This window comes from Danio aesculapii, chromosome 11 (assembly GCF_903798145.1).
Source record: "Danio aesculapii chromosome 11, fDanAes4.1, whole genome shotgun sequence".
Classification (NCBI taxonomy): Eukaryota; Metazoa; Chordata; class Actinopteri; order Cypriniformes; family Danionidae; genus Danio; species Danio aesculapii.
The window spans coordinates 10,550,515-10,568,989 of NC_079445.1; the positions used below are offsets into that span (position 1 = coordinate 10,550,515).

General features: G+C 37.6%; 1 protein-coding gene across 1 annotated transcript in view; it reads left to right on the forward strand.

Annotated features, from left to right (window-relative positions):
* Positions 1-18,475, forward strand: part of crtc1b (CREB regulated transcription coactivator 1b) — a 38,947-nt gene that overhangs the window by 16,162 nt on the left and 4,310 nt on the right. The window contains exons 6-11 of the mRNA XM_056468734.1: positions 2,273-2,378; positions 3,046-3,382; positions 9,353-9,565; positions 9,656-9,742; positions 10,069-10,155; positions 14,062-14,236. Coding sequence (XP_056324709.1) covers positions 2,273-2,378; positions 3,046-3,382; positions 9,353-9,565; positions 9,656-9,742; positions 10,069-10,155; positions 14,062-14,236 — 1,005 coding nt within the window. The remainder of the gene's footprint in view (positions 1-2,272; positions 2,379-3,045; positions 3,383-9,352; positions 9,566-9,655; positions 9,743-10,068; positions 10,156-14,061; positions 14,237-18,475) is intronic.

Below are 18,475 nucleotides of genomic sequence, written 5' to 3' on the forward strand. Positions count from 1 at the left end.
CAATAATTCAAATTAGCACAATTCAAATTCAAATTGTTTTGGCATATTATTAGCTCCATAAAAAAGCTGGAAGCAAGGGTCTTTTACAGTTAAAGTGACCTTTTCTGTGAGGTAAAACAAAGACAATCCAACGTGGTTATAAAAGGATTTATTGACTAGTCTAACACATAACGAACAAACGTACACAACATAACAACAAAAACAGAAACATAGAAAGAGAAAGATAAAAGAATGGCAAATCTAACTCCCACACAACTATTAAAAACCACCAAGTATGTAAACGCCTTAAAAGGGGCACAGCGTAAACGCACGACTAAATACTTGTATTTAGTGGGTCTTTCTTTCTCTTATGCTTGGAAGATGAAGTCTTTTAAGAAGTCTTTTCTCGTTTGCGTAGAGTTTACGACGCACATCGGAGGATATGTGAGAAGCAAACTTTAAACTGAGTTTAATTTGCCAAAAATAAGAAACATGGACTCAGACGAGTCACGCTGATACAGAAAGGGTCTCCCCTGGTGTCGTGAAACTTGTACGCAGAATTTGGAGTGTAGGTGGGTTTTAACTATGGGTCAAGTCACACCTATTCTCAACTGGCTGACCAATAGTTTCAGGGTAAAGTTTGAGCGGGAGATTTCCTTTGTCTCTGGGCCACTCATATGCATAAGGAGGATCCATCCTGAAGAGACGGACAGACTTTAACTTTAAGTTGCATTAAAGAATGCAAGCCGAATAAGTTATTATCATGCACTCTGCATCATGTGGGAAATAGCAGGAGAAGCGTAACGATACTAAACATGACACTCTAAACACACATTAAATAGAATCTATGCATTTCTATATTATACCCAAAAGGGGTCTATTGGTACATGCATATAATATTTAACTACTTTTGCTGTAGAGCAGAGCATTATATACCATTTAGAGTGAGTTTTGAGTTCTAATAGTTCTTTTTAAGTCTGAAGGGGGTTTTAGAATGTGTTTGGGTTGGAGAGGGAGGTTTCTCCCTATCCCACCCCCTTCACCATCTGCAATATAGATTTGAAAACCAGCAAGGAATGGGACCCCAGGGCCAATCAAGCAGGTAAACAAGGTGTCACGCACAGCAATCTTTGACGCCAGACTTTCTGGCACCTAAGGCCATAGAAGTCAGAGCAGTAAGAAATATGGTATTTGAGAGTGATCCGGTTCTTCATCTATGACCTGTATGTTACATTAATATATTAACTTATCTTTGCATTCAGCCAAAACATCTTACCTAAGAACTAGTAATAGATTCAAAAGACCAAAGTCGGGGAATATGTTGTTAGATATAAACCAGATGATTTAAATATCACGTTTGACAACTGTAGTGAGATGAGATCCAGCAGTAGATCCTTGACGTGCACTGCTCTCACCTAGGGAGGTGTGCTCAAAGCACTCGCTGACTGCCTGGAGCTTAGACGCCTGCATATGCTGCAGCACATGCCAGAGTGTGTGTGTGGTTACATGATGTACAATTTCAGAGGTAGTGTGAATGGAAACCTTTTCAGAAACGCTTGATGAAACGACAGTTTTGACGTGGATCATTTTCATTCTAAAACGCCATTTTAAAACTAAAACGCATCAGTGTAAACAGGGCCTTGTCCAGATTCACAGTAAGTCGCACATATATAGGAAATACAATAAATTGTTTAAAAAAATAAAAATAAAAAATAGGGGATAATATCCCCCATATTATTGGTGTAATCTCATTAGGAAATTTAGTTGCCAATCAAACGCTGCTGTGGGCATACTAATGAGCCCATGTAGATCATCAGTGTTCTGATTGGCCTGGTTTTGGCCTGATTGGCAGCTGTGGCAATCGAAAGGTTGCAGGTTTGATTCCTGGTCCCAGTGGATATTGAAGATGAATGAACCGCACTCTCTCCATCTCAGATACCCAATTGAGGTGTTCCTAAGCCTAATTGCTCCCCGGGAGCAACAGCTTTGGGTGTATGTTTACTGTGTTTGTGTGTGTGTTGGCTTTCACTCTTCACTCAAAATATTTTTGTGCACTTAGATGGACCAATTTCAAGTAGGGGTAACATCATTCTTGACAAAGGCTCACTTTACTTACCACTTACTGAACGCTTAATATTCAGCTACATCTAGGATTATCCAGATTCATTTTGTGGCACCTTTAAAAGCTGCCACAATCACAGTAACATCAAATGTCAAACAAAAGAGTTAAATCAGTAAATCATACACCCACAGTAACATGACCGCTATTTCCTCCATATCTGTGTTTAATCAGTGCTGTTGCTCACCCCTCCGGACACAGAGGACACTGAATCAGAAATGGAGAAAGATGATTCCAAGACGTCTCTGCTTACAGATTCATGTGATGTTCCTGGCATTAAGTAAGTTGTTTGTTTTATTAGCCTCTGACCTAAAATACAGTTAAAGTCAGAATTATTAGCCCCCCTGTTTATTTTTTTCCCCAATTACTTTTCAACGTAGAGAAGATTTTTTTCAGCACATTTCTAAACATAATACTTTTAATAAGTAATTTCTAATAACTGATTTCTTTTATCTTTGCCATGATTACAGTAAATAATATTTGACTAGATATTTTTTAAGACACTTCTATACAGCTTAAAAGTGACATTTAAAGGCTTAACTAGGTTAATTAAGTTAACTAGGCAGTTTAGGGTAATTAGGCAAGTTATTGTATAACGATGGTTTGTTCTGTAGTCTATCAAAAAAAAATATAGCTTAAAGGGGCTTATAATATTGACCTTAAAATGGCTTTAAAAAAATTTAAAACTGCTTTTATTCTAGCCAAAATAAAATAAATAAGACTTTCTCCAGAAGAAAAAATATTATCTGACATACTGTGAAAATTTCCTTGCTCTGTCAAACATCATTTGGGAAATGTTTTAAAAAGAAAAAAAATTCAATGGGGGGCTAATAATTCTGACTTTAACTGTAAGGAGAGAAAAGTGTCAGCCGTTATCTAAAAATAACACTCACCAACATTACAGTAGCTTATCTCGCTGTTTATTCTATGTCATTTTTATTCACCAGTATCTTTCCCTCTCCCGATGAAGAAATGAATAGCTCTTTGATGCCAGGTGCTCACAGCACAGGCGGTTCTTTACCTGATCTGACGAACATCCAGTTCCCTCCTCCCCTTCCGACCCCACTGGATCCGGATGACCCCATTACCTTTCCTTCATCCAGTTCCAGCAGTACCAGCAACCTGACCACCAACCTGACCCACCTGGGCATTAGTGCTGCCAGTCACGTTCCTTCCTCCCCTCCAGCACAGCACACAGGCTCCGCCCCCTCACCCAGCCTCAGCCAACAGCAAACCACCCCCACACTATCGCCTGCTGTCTCACCTCAGATACCAATTGCACAGGTAAGCCAACTTCTAAATATCAACTGCTTGATATGCTTGTATCACAATGAAAAATGTACACCGTATTGCTCAGCTATGGTGACCGAGAGAGCTTAATGCGTAGTAAGTTAAGAAAACCAGCGTTCACACACTTGTTGAAAGTACTTGAGTTTCAGACATATGAATTCAAGGCCTGGAAAATACTTTAAAACAAACAGAACCTTGAAAGTGCTTTGATTTAAAGTTTATAGTGTTATTTCAATAAGTACTGTGCGGCTTTCAAAAACTGAATGGTATTAAAATAACAAATGCTTAATTTAAAAGTCTTAAATTTAAATCTTATACAGACCATTTTAATCTGGCTATGTCATTGGCCCATGAACATTTCCTGCTTGTTATCAAACAATTTCATAACTGCAACAAGAGGCAATTCAATCCTAACTTGATGTTAAAACAGCTCTCATAACATTTTTTATCAATATGTGGCTCTTTTTGGATTCTCGGATGCTATAGAAATTAAAAATGTAAAACAGGAAATACATTGGGACCATTGTTTTTGTTTACATCCCTCAAAATGGCCTTTAAGAACTATGACAAATAATGACCATTTTAAGAATATTTCTGAATTCAACAAATTGTATTAAAGTTCTTTGAACATGACATACATTTTGCAAATTACACATTCAATCATTACTGACTTTTAATGTAAATATTAAGTGTAGGTGAAATGTTTAGGACTTTCATGGTGCTATACACTCACCGGCCACTTTATTAGGTACACCATACTAGTAATTGTTAAGGCATTGTCACTTATCACATGGCAGCAACTCGTTGCATTTAGGCATGTAGACATGGTCAAGACGATCTGCTGCAGTTCAAACTGAGCATCAGAATGGGGAAGAAAGGTGATTTAAGTGACTTTGAACATGGCATGGTTGTTGGTGCCAGACGGGCTGGTCTGAGTATTTTAGAAACTGCTGATCTACTGGAATTTTCACGTACAACCATCTCTAGGGCTTACAGAGAATGGTCAGAATAAGAGAAAATATATAGTGAGCGGCAGTTCTGTGGGCACAAATGGTGATGCCAGAGGTCAAAGGAAAATGGCCAGACTGGTTCAAGCTAATAGAAAGGCAACAGTAATTCGTAATAACCACTCGTTACAACCGAGGTATGCAGAAGAGCATCTCTGAACATGTCAAACCTTGAGGCGTATGGGTTACAGCAGCAGAAGACCACACTGGGTGCCACTCCTGTCAGCTAAGAACAGGAAACTGAGGCTACAATTCACACAGGCCCACCAAAATTGGACAATAGAAGATTGGAAAACCGTTGCCTTGTCTGATGAGTTTCTATTTCTGCTCCGACATTCGGATGGTAGGGTCAGAATTTGGCGTCAACAACATGAAAGCATGGATACATCCTGCCTTGTATTAACAGTTCAATCTGGTGGTGGTGGTGTAATGGTGTGGTGGATATTTTCTTGGCACACGTTGTGCCTTTTAGTACAATTGAGCATAGTGTAAACACCACAGTCTACCTGAATATTATTGCTGACCATGTCCATCCCTTTATGAGCACAGTGTACCCATCTTCTGATGGCTACTTCCAGCAGGATAACGCACCATGTCATACAGCGTGAATCATCTCAGACTGCTTTCTTGAACATGACAATGAGTTCACTGTACTCGAATGGCCTCCACAGTCACCAGGTCTCAATTCAATAGAGCACCTTTAGGATGTTGTGGAACGGGAGATTCGTATCATGGATGTGCAGCTGACAAATCTGCAGCAACTGCGTGATGCTATCATGTTGATATGGACCAAAATCTCTGAGGAATATTTCCAGTACCTTGTTGAATCTATGCCACGAAGGATTAAGGCAGTTCAAGTCAAAAGGAGGTCTAATCTGAAAAACACAATTGTGCCTTTGGTAAAAGTCAGTATGTAGTGTAACCTTCCATGGCACTAAGAATGCTCAGTAACTATTTTAAAAAGAATGTTTTGAAGTATACCAGCCTTTTTTTAGCCCACCTTTCATTTTATATTTACACGTCCTTCATTTATTTGATTTGCTTCCCATATAAATTCACATCTCAACTATGTTTGGTCCATTTCATGGCTGTCAGTGTTTTAATGACTGTTATTCTCTCCAAATAGGACTGTGCTTGTCATTTTTTGGATTTCTGCCTGTCAGTTTAAGTGATGTTGGCGTCGATACAGTGTTGCCAAATATTACTACCTAAAAAAAGCAATTCCCTGAAAAATATATTTTAGAGTAAACCCATCAGAACCAGCATTTGAACTACTTGAGTAGTTTATACAGTAGATATATACAGTAGATATGGCATACGGACTTTAAGCATGCGTCAATACAGCCGCCATGTTTGTACAGGGCTCCCAGGACAAATGTCATTCAACCGCATTTAGTCAAGACCAAAGCCAATCTGAAGATGCTGGACTTTAGCACTGCGTACGGGTGTAGTAATGAGCAAACAAAGCATAAAGGCATGACATTTCATAGGTAAGAATTCGTTTTTATGAATTTCTGTGTTGCGAACTTTTGTGCTAAACAAGTAACGTTATTGATGATAATACAGTCACTTACTGCACTGACCATAAGGCAAAGTAGCACCAACTCACACCAAATTCTAGACTTATGCTAGTTTTGTTGAATAAAATCAGCAAACAATGTAAATGAAATATGACAACAAGACACTGTGGTGCCACAAACTTGTATTATTTCCGGCTAAGTGAAGTAACGGCTAGTTTTTGAAGTAACTTATAAGGGTGCCTGATAACATAACAGTGCCTGTGCCTCGATGTGCATACTGTCCACTCTAAATTATTGAATATTAAAAATGTTTTATATCATTTAGATCAGAAAGGTGGATATGCACATTGAGACGCATGGATAACGATGGCTCACACAAATCATTCATAACGGAGATTCATTCACAAACGAATCACTCCCTCCATTAGAATGAGAAGTGGAAGCAGGAGAAGGGGGGTGTGTTTGAAGACATGGATTAGATCAAATTTAACAGGGAGGATAATACATTTTCATGCACACAAACACACGCTCTTTGTCAGCAATGCCCATGTGGTGATGTAAAATTATCATTTTCATAATTTTAAAAAAGTATTTGCACACTGACCATAGGTGTCAGCCTACACTGGTCTCACGGTTTGGTTCGGTTATGATTATCATGTAAACGATTCAGTTCAATTCAATATCTCGGTGCATTGACGATGCTTATCATACACAGTTTTATATTTTACTTCACAGCACAGCAACTCTTGTCTTAAAATGTGTACATTTATTTATATATTATTTGTAATACAATTTTGTCTTTTAAAGCAAGCAGTCAGATATATGAACTGTACCTTTAAAAATTCAAGTACATGCACAGAACAACATGAGCATGTATAGCAAATAAACAAACGCATATATTGTCCTGCTCACTTTCTGAGCCTTGTCTAGCGAGTTCTTACACCCCTATGATTGTTCACACTCTCAACAGAAAGGGCTGTGATTGGCTCCAATGCTCTGGCGCTGTTCACCAATGAGTGACGCTAATTAACTGCAGCAGCAATCACAGCTAATCCATGATAGACGCGGAGGAGAAAACTCAATATGCAGACACGCGCTCGTGACTGGATCCAGAAGTATTGCTTTAACAGCCAAGAGGAGAGAAAAAGTTACCTCATGCCAGTGGGTCAAATGGGCCTCAGTGAGAGGGAGAGTGAGAGAGACAAAAATTTTGTTTACTTTCTTTTTCTCAATAGCCGTGAAATAGGGGCTTTGCTGTACCTTCAGTGTTAGTAAAAGACTGTCCAGCAAACACTCACGCAGTGAATTTTAAGTAGTCGGAGCATTTTAATTACTCGCTCTCGCCTCCCTTGCCATAGTAAGCTACCGCAATATAGCGCAGATGAGATAAATGACGTCAGTACATAATAATGGTTATGATCTATTACTGAACCGCCAGCGAATTGTCCACACCTGCACTGAAGAAACGATTCATTTTGACACCCCTACTATATATATGTATATATCTATGGCTCCAGATGGCCAGTCCTCCACTACACCCTGGTCCCACATTCATTTCAAAGGAACACTACCTTGTACTAAAATGGCAGCTCTATTATCGCATTCCTTCCAATAGACAACAATAGCGTAGGCAACATCTAATGTAAATATCTATAGACAACCACTGTTAGAGCATTGAAGAAGATGGTAATGTACTATTTTATTTTAAAAATGTTTCTGAATTTTAAGTTTTTAAGAGGTTCTTTTTTATTATTATTCCTATTCATTTTTTATATTTTCTTTTTTCACTGATTTTTATACAGTTATGCTGTGAAACTTAATTTTTTTCTTTCAGTTTACTGTGTTTGATTTGTGGCTAAACATGTTTCAGTAAAGTACAGTAAATAATATTTCTATTAAATGTCTGATAATAAAAATATCAAATAATTAAAATACTCTAGTTCACAGTACTAGTACTACTAATACTACTACCATGTTCATGTGTTATTAATGGATAAGTCTGAAGCACACTGTAAATTAATTCTGTCAGTTTAATCAGGGCTAGTAGTATACACAACTGTTTCTACAGATACACACTCAGGCATCGGTTCAGTACTCAGTATCGCTGATAACCTGAGCTCAGGTATCAGAATCTGTATCGGGAAGGAAAAAAGGGTATCGGAACATCCGTATAGGCAAGCTTGCAAGTTCAGAAGCAGCCATGGTCTTACTAGGCATACTACACTCTCAGAAATAAAGGTACAGGAGCTGTCACTGGGGCAGCACCTTTTCAAAAGATGCATATTTGTTCCTGAAGGGTCCATAATGGTACCACATAGGTACTTTTTAGGTACATTTTAAGTACTAATATGCACCTTTGAGGTACCATTGTGGACTCTTTGGTTACAAATATGTATCTTTTGAAAAGGTACTGCCCCAGTGACAGCTCCTATACCTTTATTTCTGAGAGTGTAGAAAGTTCCTGACAATTAATAATAATAATAATTCCTTACATTTCTATAGTGCTTTTCTAGACACTCAAAGCACTTTACACAATGGGGGGATCTCCTCATCCACCACCAGTGTGCAGCATCCACCTGGATGACCCGACGGCAGCCATTTTGCGTCAGACTGCACACCACACACCAGCTGATTGGTGGAGAGGAGACAGCATGATGAAGCCAATTATGATATGAAGATAGTAAGGAGGCCATGATAGACAGAGGCCACTGGGAAAATTTGGCCAGGATGCCAGGGTTAAACCCCTACTCTTTTTCGAAGGACAACCTGGGATTTTTAATGACCACAGAGAGTCGGGACCTCAGTTTAACATCTCAGCACTGCTTAGCTTCAGTGGGCAATCATATGAGAGTTGCAGAGAGCTAGCTGCCAGCTAAACAGGTGTATTATGGGAAGTTAAAGCTAAACACTGCTGAAACCTGGAAGACTCTGAGTTATATTATAAACATTAATATTATGATTTTCTGTAGGGATACTTTGGAACAACATTTATTGTAAAACTGGGCAGCATGGTGGCTCAGTGGTTAGCACTGTGACCTATCAGCAAGAAGGTCGCTGGTTTGAGCCCCGGCTGGGTCAGTTGATATTTCTGTGTGGAGTTTGCATGTTCTCCCCGTGTTTGCGTAGGTTTCCTCCAGGTGCTCTGGTTTCCCTCACACTCTAAAGACATGTGCTGTCGGTGAATTGAATAAGCTAAATTGGCTGTAGTATATGAGAGTGTATGGGTGTTTCCCAGTACTGGGTTGCGGCTGGAAGGGCATCCACTGCGTAAAACATATGCTGGATAAGTTGGCGGTTCATTCCACTGTGGCGACCCCTGAAATATAAAGGGAGTAAGCCGAAGGAAAATAAATGAATGTGTTGTGAAACTTACTGTCTTAGGCACACAATAAATGTATATAGAATTGTCTAATTGTCTAACATTGTTGTCATCATAGCCGATCACGATGGACAGTCTGTTACTGGAGCAGCAGTTGTCTCAGTACTCGCTGCTGAGTTTACTAAACGACCTGCAGAAGCAGCCACACACCCTCCCTCAGAACATTCGTCTCATACGGCTCCCGCCCCTCACCGTAAGCTCCACACCCAGCACCACCCAGTCCTCTCTTGCCAGCCAATCACCGACAACCACAGGTGGAACTGCCAACTCGGTACGTCTTACATTGTACTTACATTGTAGGTTGGCATGATCATTTCAGTTCTGCACAAATTCACCAAATCCTGTAATTCTTCCTCTACAGTACCGCAGTCAGCCTGGCTCTTCAACCAATCAGTCACCAACATCTCCAGTGTCCAATCAGGGCTTCTCACCTGGTGGTTCACCACAAGTAAGCATAACATTTCTGATTTCATTCAACATTTCATGATTTTTTTGTAATGCTTATTGGCATCTCACGGGGGTATTGACAAATGTTCAATATCACTACACTAATTTACCATAGTTTATTTTTTTTGATGAGCTGAAACTCTTTCATATCAATATTAGGAAAGCACAAAACTTATTATAATTATTAGATAGCAGATGCACAAGACAGCACTGTCACACTTTGTTCAAGAATCTGCTAAAAGACAGCATATACTAAAAGATCTTGGTTAATCAATAGGAAAACCGATTTAAAATGAGAAACTGATATGGATTTTATGTCTTCACAAGCATATTCAGGTGGTTGGCAGCATCTTTGGAGATTCGTTTTATGATCAGCAACTTCCCTCCAGGCAGACCAATTCCCTGTCAAACCAGGTACTGTTAAAAATGTGATCCTTTTCAGTCACTTTTTAAACACATCTTATAATCAAATAAATGACAATTACATATAACATACCAGACGAATTACAACACAATATTGTTTAGTAAATAAACTGCACCATGCACATAAGAGAAATCTGACACGAATCAGCAAACGAACTGGAAAATGAAAGCATGAAAAGCAATAAAGTGAAAAGCGCAAACAAGAGTCTGTATAATAACTACAATTGTGGGTTTACACTTGAGTCGTGAGCTGCGACACTTATTTAAATTAAAGAGCTAGCAGCTAGTTAGTTTGATTGAAGGAGTTTTTTGTATTCTTGGTATGGGATTGTAAACAGTTATATAGGACAGATAAAACAGATCAAAGTTGAGCTAAAAAGCGGGCTAACTTTACATACAACTGCACTGTTGAAATATGTTAGCTGTGATGCCAACACAATGTGCTCACAGTGGTAGTATTTAATATTTATGGAGTTGGTATTTAATTTAATCTGCGGAGTTTGATTGTGACAACTTGTAATTCAATTGGAAAAAAATAAAAAAATAAATAATTATATAAATATATATATATATATATATATATGTATATATACAGTTGAAGCCAGAATTATTAGCCCCCCTGAATTATCAGCCCCCATCTTTATTTTTTCCCCCAATTTCTGTTTAATGGAGAGATGATTTTTCAGCACATTTCTAAACATAATAGTTTTAATAACTCATTTCTAATAACTGATTTCTTTTATCTTTGCCATGATGACAGTAAATAATATTTGACTAGATATTTTTCAAGACACTTCTATACAGCTTAAAGTGACATTTAAAGGCTTAACTAGTTTAACTAGGCCAGATAGGGTAATTAGGTAAGTTATTGTATAACGATGGTTTGTTCTGTAGACAGTCGAAAAACAAAATTGCTTAAAGGGGCTAATAATTTTGACCTGCTTTTATTCTAGCCGAAATAAAACAAATAAGACTTACTCCAGAAGAAACAATTTTATAAAACATACTGTAAAAATTTCCTTGCTCTGTTCATTAGAGAAATATTTAAAAAAGAAAAAAAAATTAAAAGGGGGGCTAATAATTCTGACTTCAGCGGTGTATATATATATATATATATATATATATATATATATATATATATATATATATATATATATATATATTTATTTATTTATATATATATATATATATATATATATATATATATATATATATATATATATATATATATATATATATATATATATATAAATAAATAAATAAAAACGTAACTTCGAGCAGGCAAGGCAAGCTAAGCTACAGCTACATTCGGCAAGAGAGAAACCGGAAACAGCAGAGCCATAATCATTACATGATTTTACTTATATTAAAAATGCACAAAAAATAAAGGGTTGAAATATAAACATCAAGCTGATATGAAAACCTTTATGAAGTCGTGGTGGACTGTGGTAAATTCTGATGTTAACTTTTGCCTCTGTGATTTAAATTGGTGTCAAACTTCACTCTGAGAATGCTAGTACAGAATTTACCTACGCTGTGTGGGATATTTGTCATCGAGTTGTTTACTAAAAGTAAGATGTTCTGTTTTATTTAGGAGTTGCTTAAATTAAAGTAAAAATACACAAACAGCATTAATTTGTGTCATAAAAATAAAAGTGTGATTTTACAACTCGTGGCTGAAATTGAAGGTGCTGTATGTAAGTTTTTGACTCTTCTAAAGTATAAAAATACCATAATATATTAGCTGATATTCAGGAAACATGCCAAGTGAACATACTTGTTTATCTGAAAAACAATGCTGAAGTCAGTTATTCTGATTTGAAAATGTGAGTTACGTGCCAGAACGTTCATTCAATCAGTCCGAAATGTTCTTAAAGTGGGCTTCTGCGACCGAAATGTGACCTCCGGTGGACAGTAGCAGCCTCCAAAATGAAATGCAGGTTCAGAGTTCCACATGAGTTGGTTATCAATTAGCAAAGAATATAAATATTACGAACCTAAACATTAGGTGAGCAGGTTACATTGTAACACTCTGCCCTAACAACACGATACGTGATGATCTAAGGTGAAGTATCTGTTTCAGTAGTATGGAAATAAAATGTGTTAAAGGGCAATTATGCTCACGTTATTAGCATTAAACTCTGAATAAAGCACATGAGGTGTACCTGAGGTAAACATTGTCAGTTTGTCCTGTTGTTCAGCTGCAAGAAATAGCAGCCGTTTCTAAAATATAAATTTCAGGTGTTGGTTTAGACAAAACTCCTTTAAATATGAAAATATTCATTCTATGGCATGCCGTTGCTTTTATTAAGAACACGACTTAAATCAGCCTTAAAACTGCCTTTAGGCTTGGTAGTAAGGCATATTTCTGTTGATGTTGTAAATCTGGCAACCTGTGGTTGCGTTTGTTTCGTACCAGGTGTGCAATACCTAGTTCAACCGGTGGGTGTCAGACTCACATACTGCACCTTTAAATATGCTGTTTTCAAAAAAGGCAACCCGAGGTACTGAAATACAATTAGGAAAAACAGTGGGCAGTGGGTGAGGTTACACCAAGCGGCAACCTCCCGCTCTTCCTCGGGAAGCCAATACGGAAGTAACTGAAACTGCAATTCATCAAAATTCCGCTAGTCCTGGCTCCATAATAGAGCAAATTTTAATTAAGCCCACTGTTAGAATGGCCAACTTTACAGTAGAAAAAAAAGGTGTGTACAGCCTGGTACAAAGAACGATTTTGGTTCATATAGCTAATATTACCCTCCATGACAACTGTGAGGGGGGTGAATTTTTTTATAAGTCATCCATTTCCTTTATGTTAGGTTATATTAAGTTTGCATAATTAAGGGCATGGCCAATTGAGTGACAGCTAGGTCTCGCTGGTCGCCGTCACTTCACCTCAGCTGAATCCGGCAGATTAGCCACTGATCTCGGCATATTCATTGTATTTTTATTTTGTTTTATGTGGCTTTACACAGTCAGCTGCCTTTTGGACTTATTTCTTACAATTATCAGATGATATGGGATGCTGTGTGCACTTAATTGTGCTCACAAACCATTCACGTGGCCTCCGTTTCTCATGTGAGTAAAGTTATATACTTGTATACAATCTCTATAAATGTATTTGTTTTATTTAAGATCATTTATCATTAATATTTTTCTTTAGACCCGTAAAGCACTCCAGAATGTGACAGATTGATTAGCTGTAGGCTCTAGAACAGTCATCTGAAGCGTTATCATACAGTGTTATGCTGGATTTTATCAGTAGTCTTGCATTTACAGACTATATTTGAAGTGTTTGGAAGTAATTCGCGTTTTCCTCCTGTAGAAAAACGTCATAAGAACAATGCTTAGTAGCTCAATGTATTACTACAGTGTTTTTAAAAGTCTAAACACTTTATTGATGTAGTGTACAGCCAAGCACATGTGGTCAGAACACAAACGAGTCGCAGGTAATGAAGTATCAAGCGTTTCTCCCAAAGTAAAGTCTGTATGCCAGGTCTAAGCAAAGTGCCAGCAGATGTCTGTAGCTCCGCTCACTCTCCGCCTCTTTGCCCTTGTTTGGAATCCCGCCGTGGGTGCGATGACGCGCGAACAAAATGGCGCTGGTTGGCCGCGCCTACTTGTAGCTTCTTTTGCAGTGTTCAGAAACCTATGGGTGACGTCACGGATGCTACGTATATTTTACAGTCTATGGGTTACACAGGCCAAAACAGACACAGACATTCTAACACAGAATGCTCATTTTCAAGGAAAATAACTTTAGCACTGTTTTTCAGATAAACAAGAATGTTCACTTAGGATGTTTCTTAAATATCTGTAAAGATATTATGGTATTTTTATGCTTTAGAAGAGTCAAAGTGGTTAAGTTTGTACGTTTTTTTATTGTTGATCATGTAGCTGGAGCAGTTCACCATGAACATGATGGAGAATCCAGGAAGCACTAGTCCTTGTTCAACACTCAACTACACACAGGCCGCCATGATGGGTTTAACTGGGAGCCACAGCAGTCAGCAGGACGCACAGCAACTGAGCTACAGTAGCCATGGCAACATCCCCAACATCATTCTCACAGGTATTGTGCTTCTTGTTAAAATGTCTTTCCGAGAGATGTCACAGAGGTACAGTAATTTATGCATCGATACACTGCGTTTATGCCAACACTAAGTTTCACTTTGAGGCGCAGCAGGAATGTGAACAGTGGATTCCAGAAGTGCAGGGCTGTGCTGCATCTTTAACTCTGTCCCCACCATTGATGAGATAACCCGTCATTTAAGAGATGACATTGACAATTCTTTATGGCAATCTGTGTTTTAGGTATATAATGTTGTAAGGTAAGTCCTAAAGCAGTGTTTCTCAACCACGATCCCGAAGGACCACCATCACTGCATGCTTTGGATGTCTCCTTTATCTGTCACACCCATTACTGGTCTTTCAGTCTCTGCTAATGAGTTTATCATCTGAATCATGTGCGTTTTGGTTAAGAAGACATGGGCTGCATCAAAATCACCTACTACTCAGTAGGTACTGCATTTGAATTTAAGTGTACTACTCGGCCATTAGAAAAGTACGCTTCTTACAGTATGAGTAGCATGTGAGTAGTATGAATGGAACTCGGGTGTACTACATCCGCCACTTTGTCATGATCACGTGACCTACCCACGTAAGTTGCATCGATTCACTACCATTCATGAATTCTCTTGCGGTGCATCAAGGGGTAGCATAGTGTTCATCCGATATGCACTTCAGAATCTCACCGGAAGTAGTAGGCCCTCCGCTTACTTCTCACATACTGTTTTTTGAATTCTATGAATTTGGACATACTACTCGGCTCACATACTGTTTTTAATGTACAATATAGTATGGAAGTATGTGATTTTGGATGCAGCTATGGGAAATGTTTGGTTCTCCTGGGTGTAAAATACAATCCATGTCCGTAGCCAGGAGGGGTTCGAACGAACCACCCCCCACGGCCAAAAGGTCCAGAATTTTTCCTTTTAATAAATTTATGTAATTTAATATTATATAATATATTTATTGTATAATTAATATCATGTATTTATATTGAATATATATTGTAATAAAGTGTCATTTTAAATAACTATGGCCAGTAATTCAAATCCCATGGAGCCCCAAAGCCACAATAATGTGACGCGAGTCACGTGACATAACCCACTGAGTGGTAACATCTGAATCTTTGATGCGACATCCATACTGAGTAACTCTATGGGTCGAAAAGAGCAAGAAGAAAGAAAAGGCAGGCAGCGGTGTCATTATTGCAAAATATTGAACATAAGTTCAAAAAGACTGCCAAACAGGGTAAGGCTAAAGTTACTTACTTCCTAACAGATGAAAATCTGCCCCTATCCATGAGGTTCTAGGCTAACTGGCCGGATTAGCCGGGACGTCCTGTATATTTATTGACTTGTCCAGTACATGACCTCCCTTTCCCTATTTTTGACATTATTTTTAAAAAATAACTGTCCGATAAGGGCTTTAATGGCAAGCTGAGTCCTCAGCTGTCAGATGTCACTTCACAGCAAAAGGCGCAAATCCCGTCACGTCTTTGTTTTTGAGGCTGTTTGGTCACTTCATTCGTTTTATTCTGATCGGATATAAATGCGATCGCTCAAACCACTTCAGAAGGTGATCTGGGATGCATTCCAGATGAAACTGGACAGGTATAATCAATTTTTTAGACAAAATCAATATAAACAAAATAAAATAGGACCTGGAGAAAATCTGACCTTCGCCTGAAACACCTGTAGCTGCAATTTTACAGCCAAAATTCTAATAAAAAATACCTGTTTACTATAAGCATAAAACATGTGTTCTAACTTTTCAGGCCTGTAGCCAGGGGGGGTTCAGATGGTTCGGAAGGCCGACCCCTCACTGACAAAGGTCCAGAATTTGTTCCATACTTGAGCTCATTTGTCCTATTTTGACTGCTATGCCATCATAAATAATAGAAATAATCCATCGAAAAATGCTTTAAGACTAAACCAAATCATTTGTCGGATGTTGCTTCGGTGGGACTATAATCTGATGTAAGAGTAGTCTTCTTTCACTACTGTATTGTTTTTAAACAAGAAAACATTTTACAGGTAACTTTTATTCTAAATCTTGGACCTTATTTCTGAAAAAGAAAGAGGCTAGAAAAATTAGAAAAAATTCTAAAGAATTATTATTATTATTATTATTATTATTATTATGTTTACTTTTTTTTTTAAATTGAAATGGCCAGATTGTGACTGAGGACAGTTAATTGTGCTGGCCAGTTTGTTTTTTGTCTAAGAAATGACAGTAGGCTAGTTTTTTTTTACTTTAACAGGTTTAATTTTTTCCTAATGATATATGTAATAAATTTATATTTTAAAAATTAGTCTCGTTTAATTTATTTTGCAATTTTTTTAGAATATATTTTTAGTATATCAAAAAGTGTGGTTATGATGACATCTGACTAGCTAATCCAGCAAAAAATAGTCACTAAAATGCAGTATTTAAATTGCATAATTAAATAGAAACTGAGGTGTATAACTGCAAAAAGGTCCACTTTTTGAGAAAAAAAAGAACCACCCCTTTCACCAGGCTGGTTACAGGCCAGCAATCAGAGACAGTGAAAATCAGATCACGTGTACAAATGAAGATTTATACAGCTGTCCTTTTGGCTTACTCCCTTATTTTATCTACTCTTCGAAAAGTGTAGATGGTGGATTAGCATTCACCACATGATCAGTAATCAGATGTGCCATTATTTGCAGCTTTAGCTGGTTTCTAAAACTAAATCTGTCAGTGTTGTTTTCATTCTCTCATCTTCAGCGCGTTACATTTTCGCGGTTGTATCTCCTGTCATCTGAAGGCAGAAGGCGTTGACTGAATGATTCAGTCTAGCGCAGTGGGCCAATAAGAAGAGCGCGAAGGCTGAAGCGTTGCCGGCTTTGTTTACTGCAAGTTGACATGACAACAGTTTTAAACTGTTCCTGAGCGCTGCGTTTTAGGTGCAAAGATGCATACTGCCTGAATGTGTCCTAAATACTTTATGAATTCATCAGTGATATCTTTAAAAAATCTGAAAATATTAGCTTTCACTTATAATACTGAAAAATATATATTATAATCACTGAAAATTACACAATTTTTAAATCACTCTCGCGACCCCTTGAAATTATTCTGCGACGCCCGCAGGGGTCGCGACCCCCAGTTTGAGAACCACTGGTCTAGACAAAGTTTGAATTATATTGCAAATCAGCCACTAAATCAAAAAAGTTACAAATTGCCATGAGATTTCATTAGATGCATCAAGTCAAAACTTAAGGTGTGCCATGGAAAAAAAACTAAAAGTTAAACAAATGAAAAATAGAAATATTTTATTAAGTACATTTTTGTCAGTTTTTTGGGGCAGTTTTTTTTTTTTGCATATCAAAGAAACTAAAGACGGCAGCCAGTTGCTTTTGGTTGCAAAATTTGTCTTGCTAAACTAAACTCAATTTTATGTACACTTACTCCAAAACATTTGCCGATGTCATGGGACATGTTTAATTGTGTGATTATGTGTTAATTTTTTGACATGTTCCATGTTTTATTGAAAATCTAAGACTTTTGGACATTTAGGTTACGTTTACACTAATCTGGATAAATTTTTAAATAGGGTTTTCATCTAAAAACCCTCACTATCATTTTCTGTTCTTTCCGTAATTCACACTAAAACAACTGAACGATTTTGTTCAGTACTGGGCATGCGCACAGACATGAGATGATTTTACCTGTGATTTTATCTGCCTGGTTATCTACCTGTGATTTTATCTGCCTCGTTTTGGCAAAATGTCACAACTGTGGTCTGCTTCCGCCACTGAACAACAGCTCCCAGTAAACATTCTTTGAAGAGAGGCAATGTGGAGCATGTATAAGCATTAATCTTTAATAAAGCTGTCAAAACAGACAGCATCCAAACATCTGCTTTACAATTTCGTCTATGTTAGCATCATCATTTTCAAACGCCTGTTTTCACAGTCCACACTGCAACATGAAAATAGCGTTTTCGAATTTATTCACTTTGGACAGAGTTTTCAAAAAGGTACATTAAAATACACTAAAAGCTACCCTCTGGGAAATGTAGCAAGCTAAGCTAAAAGCAACTTGGCAAAAGTAGCTATATCTAAGCTACTTTTGTAATTTTCATTTTTAAATTGAGGCAACGTCCAAATCCAAGTCAATCATATCTTAGTCTCAGTCAATAAAACTGTCAATGAAACATATGAGGCAGAATTGTTCAGTTCAGTTATTTACTGCTAATAATATGCTGTACCAAACAGAA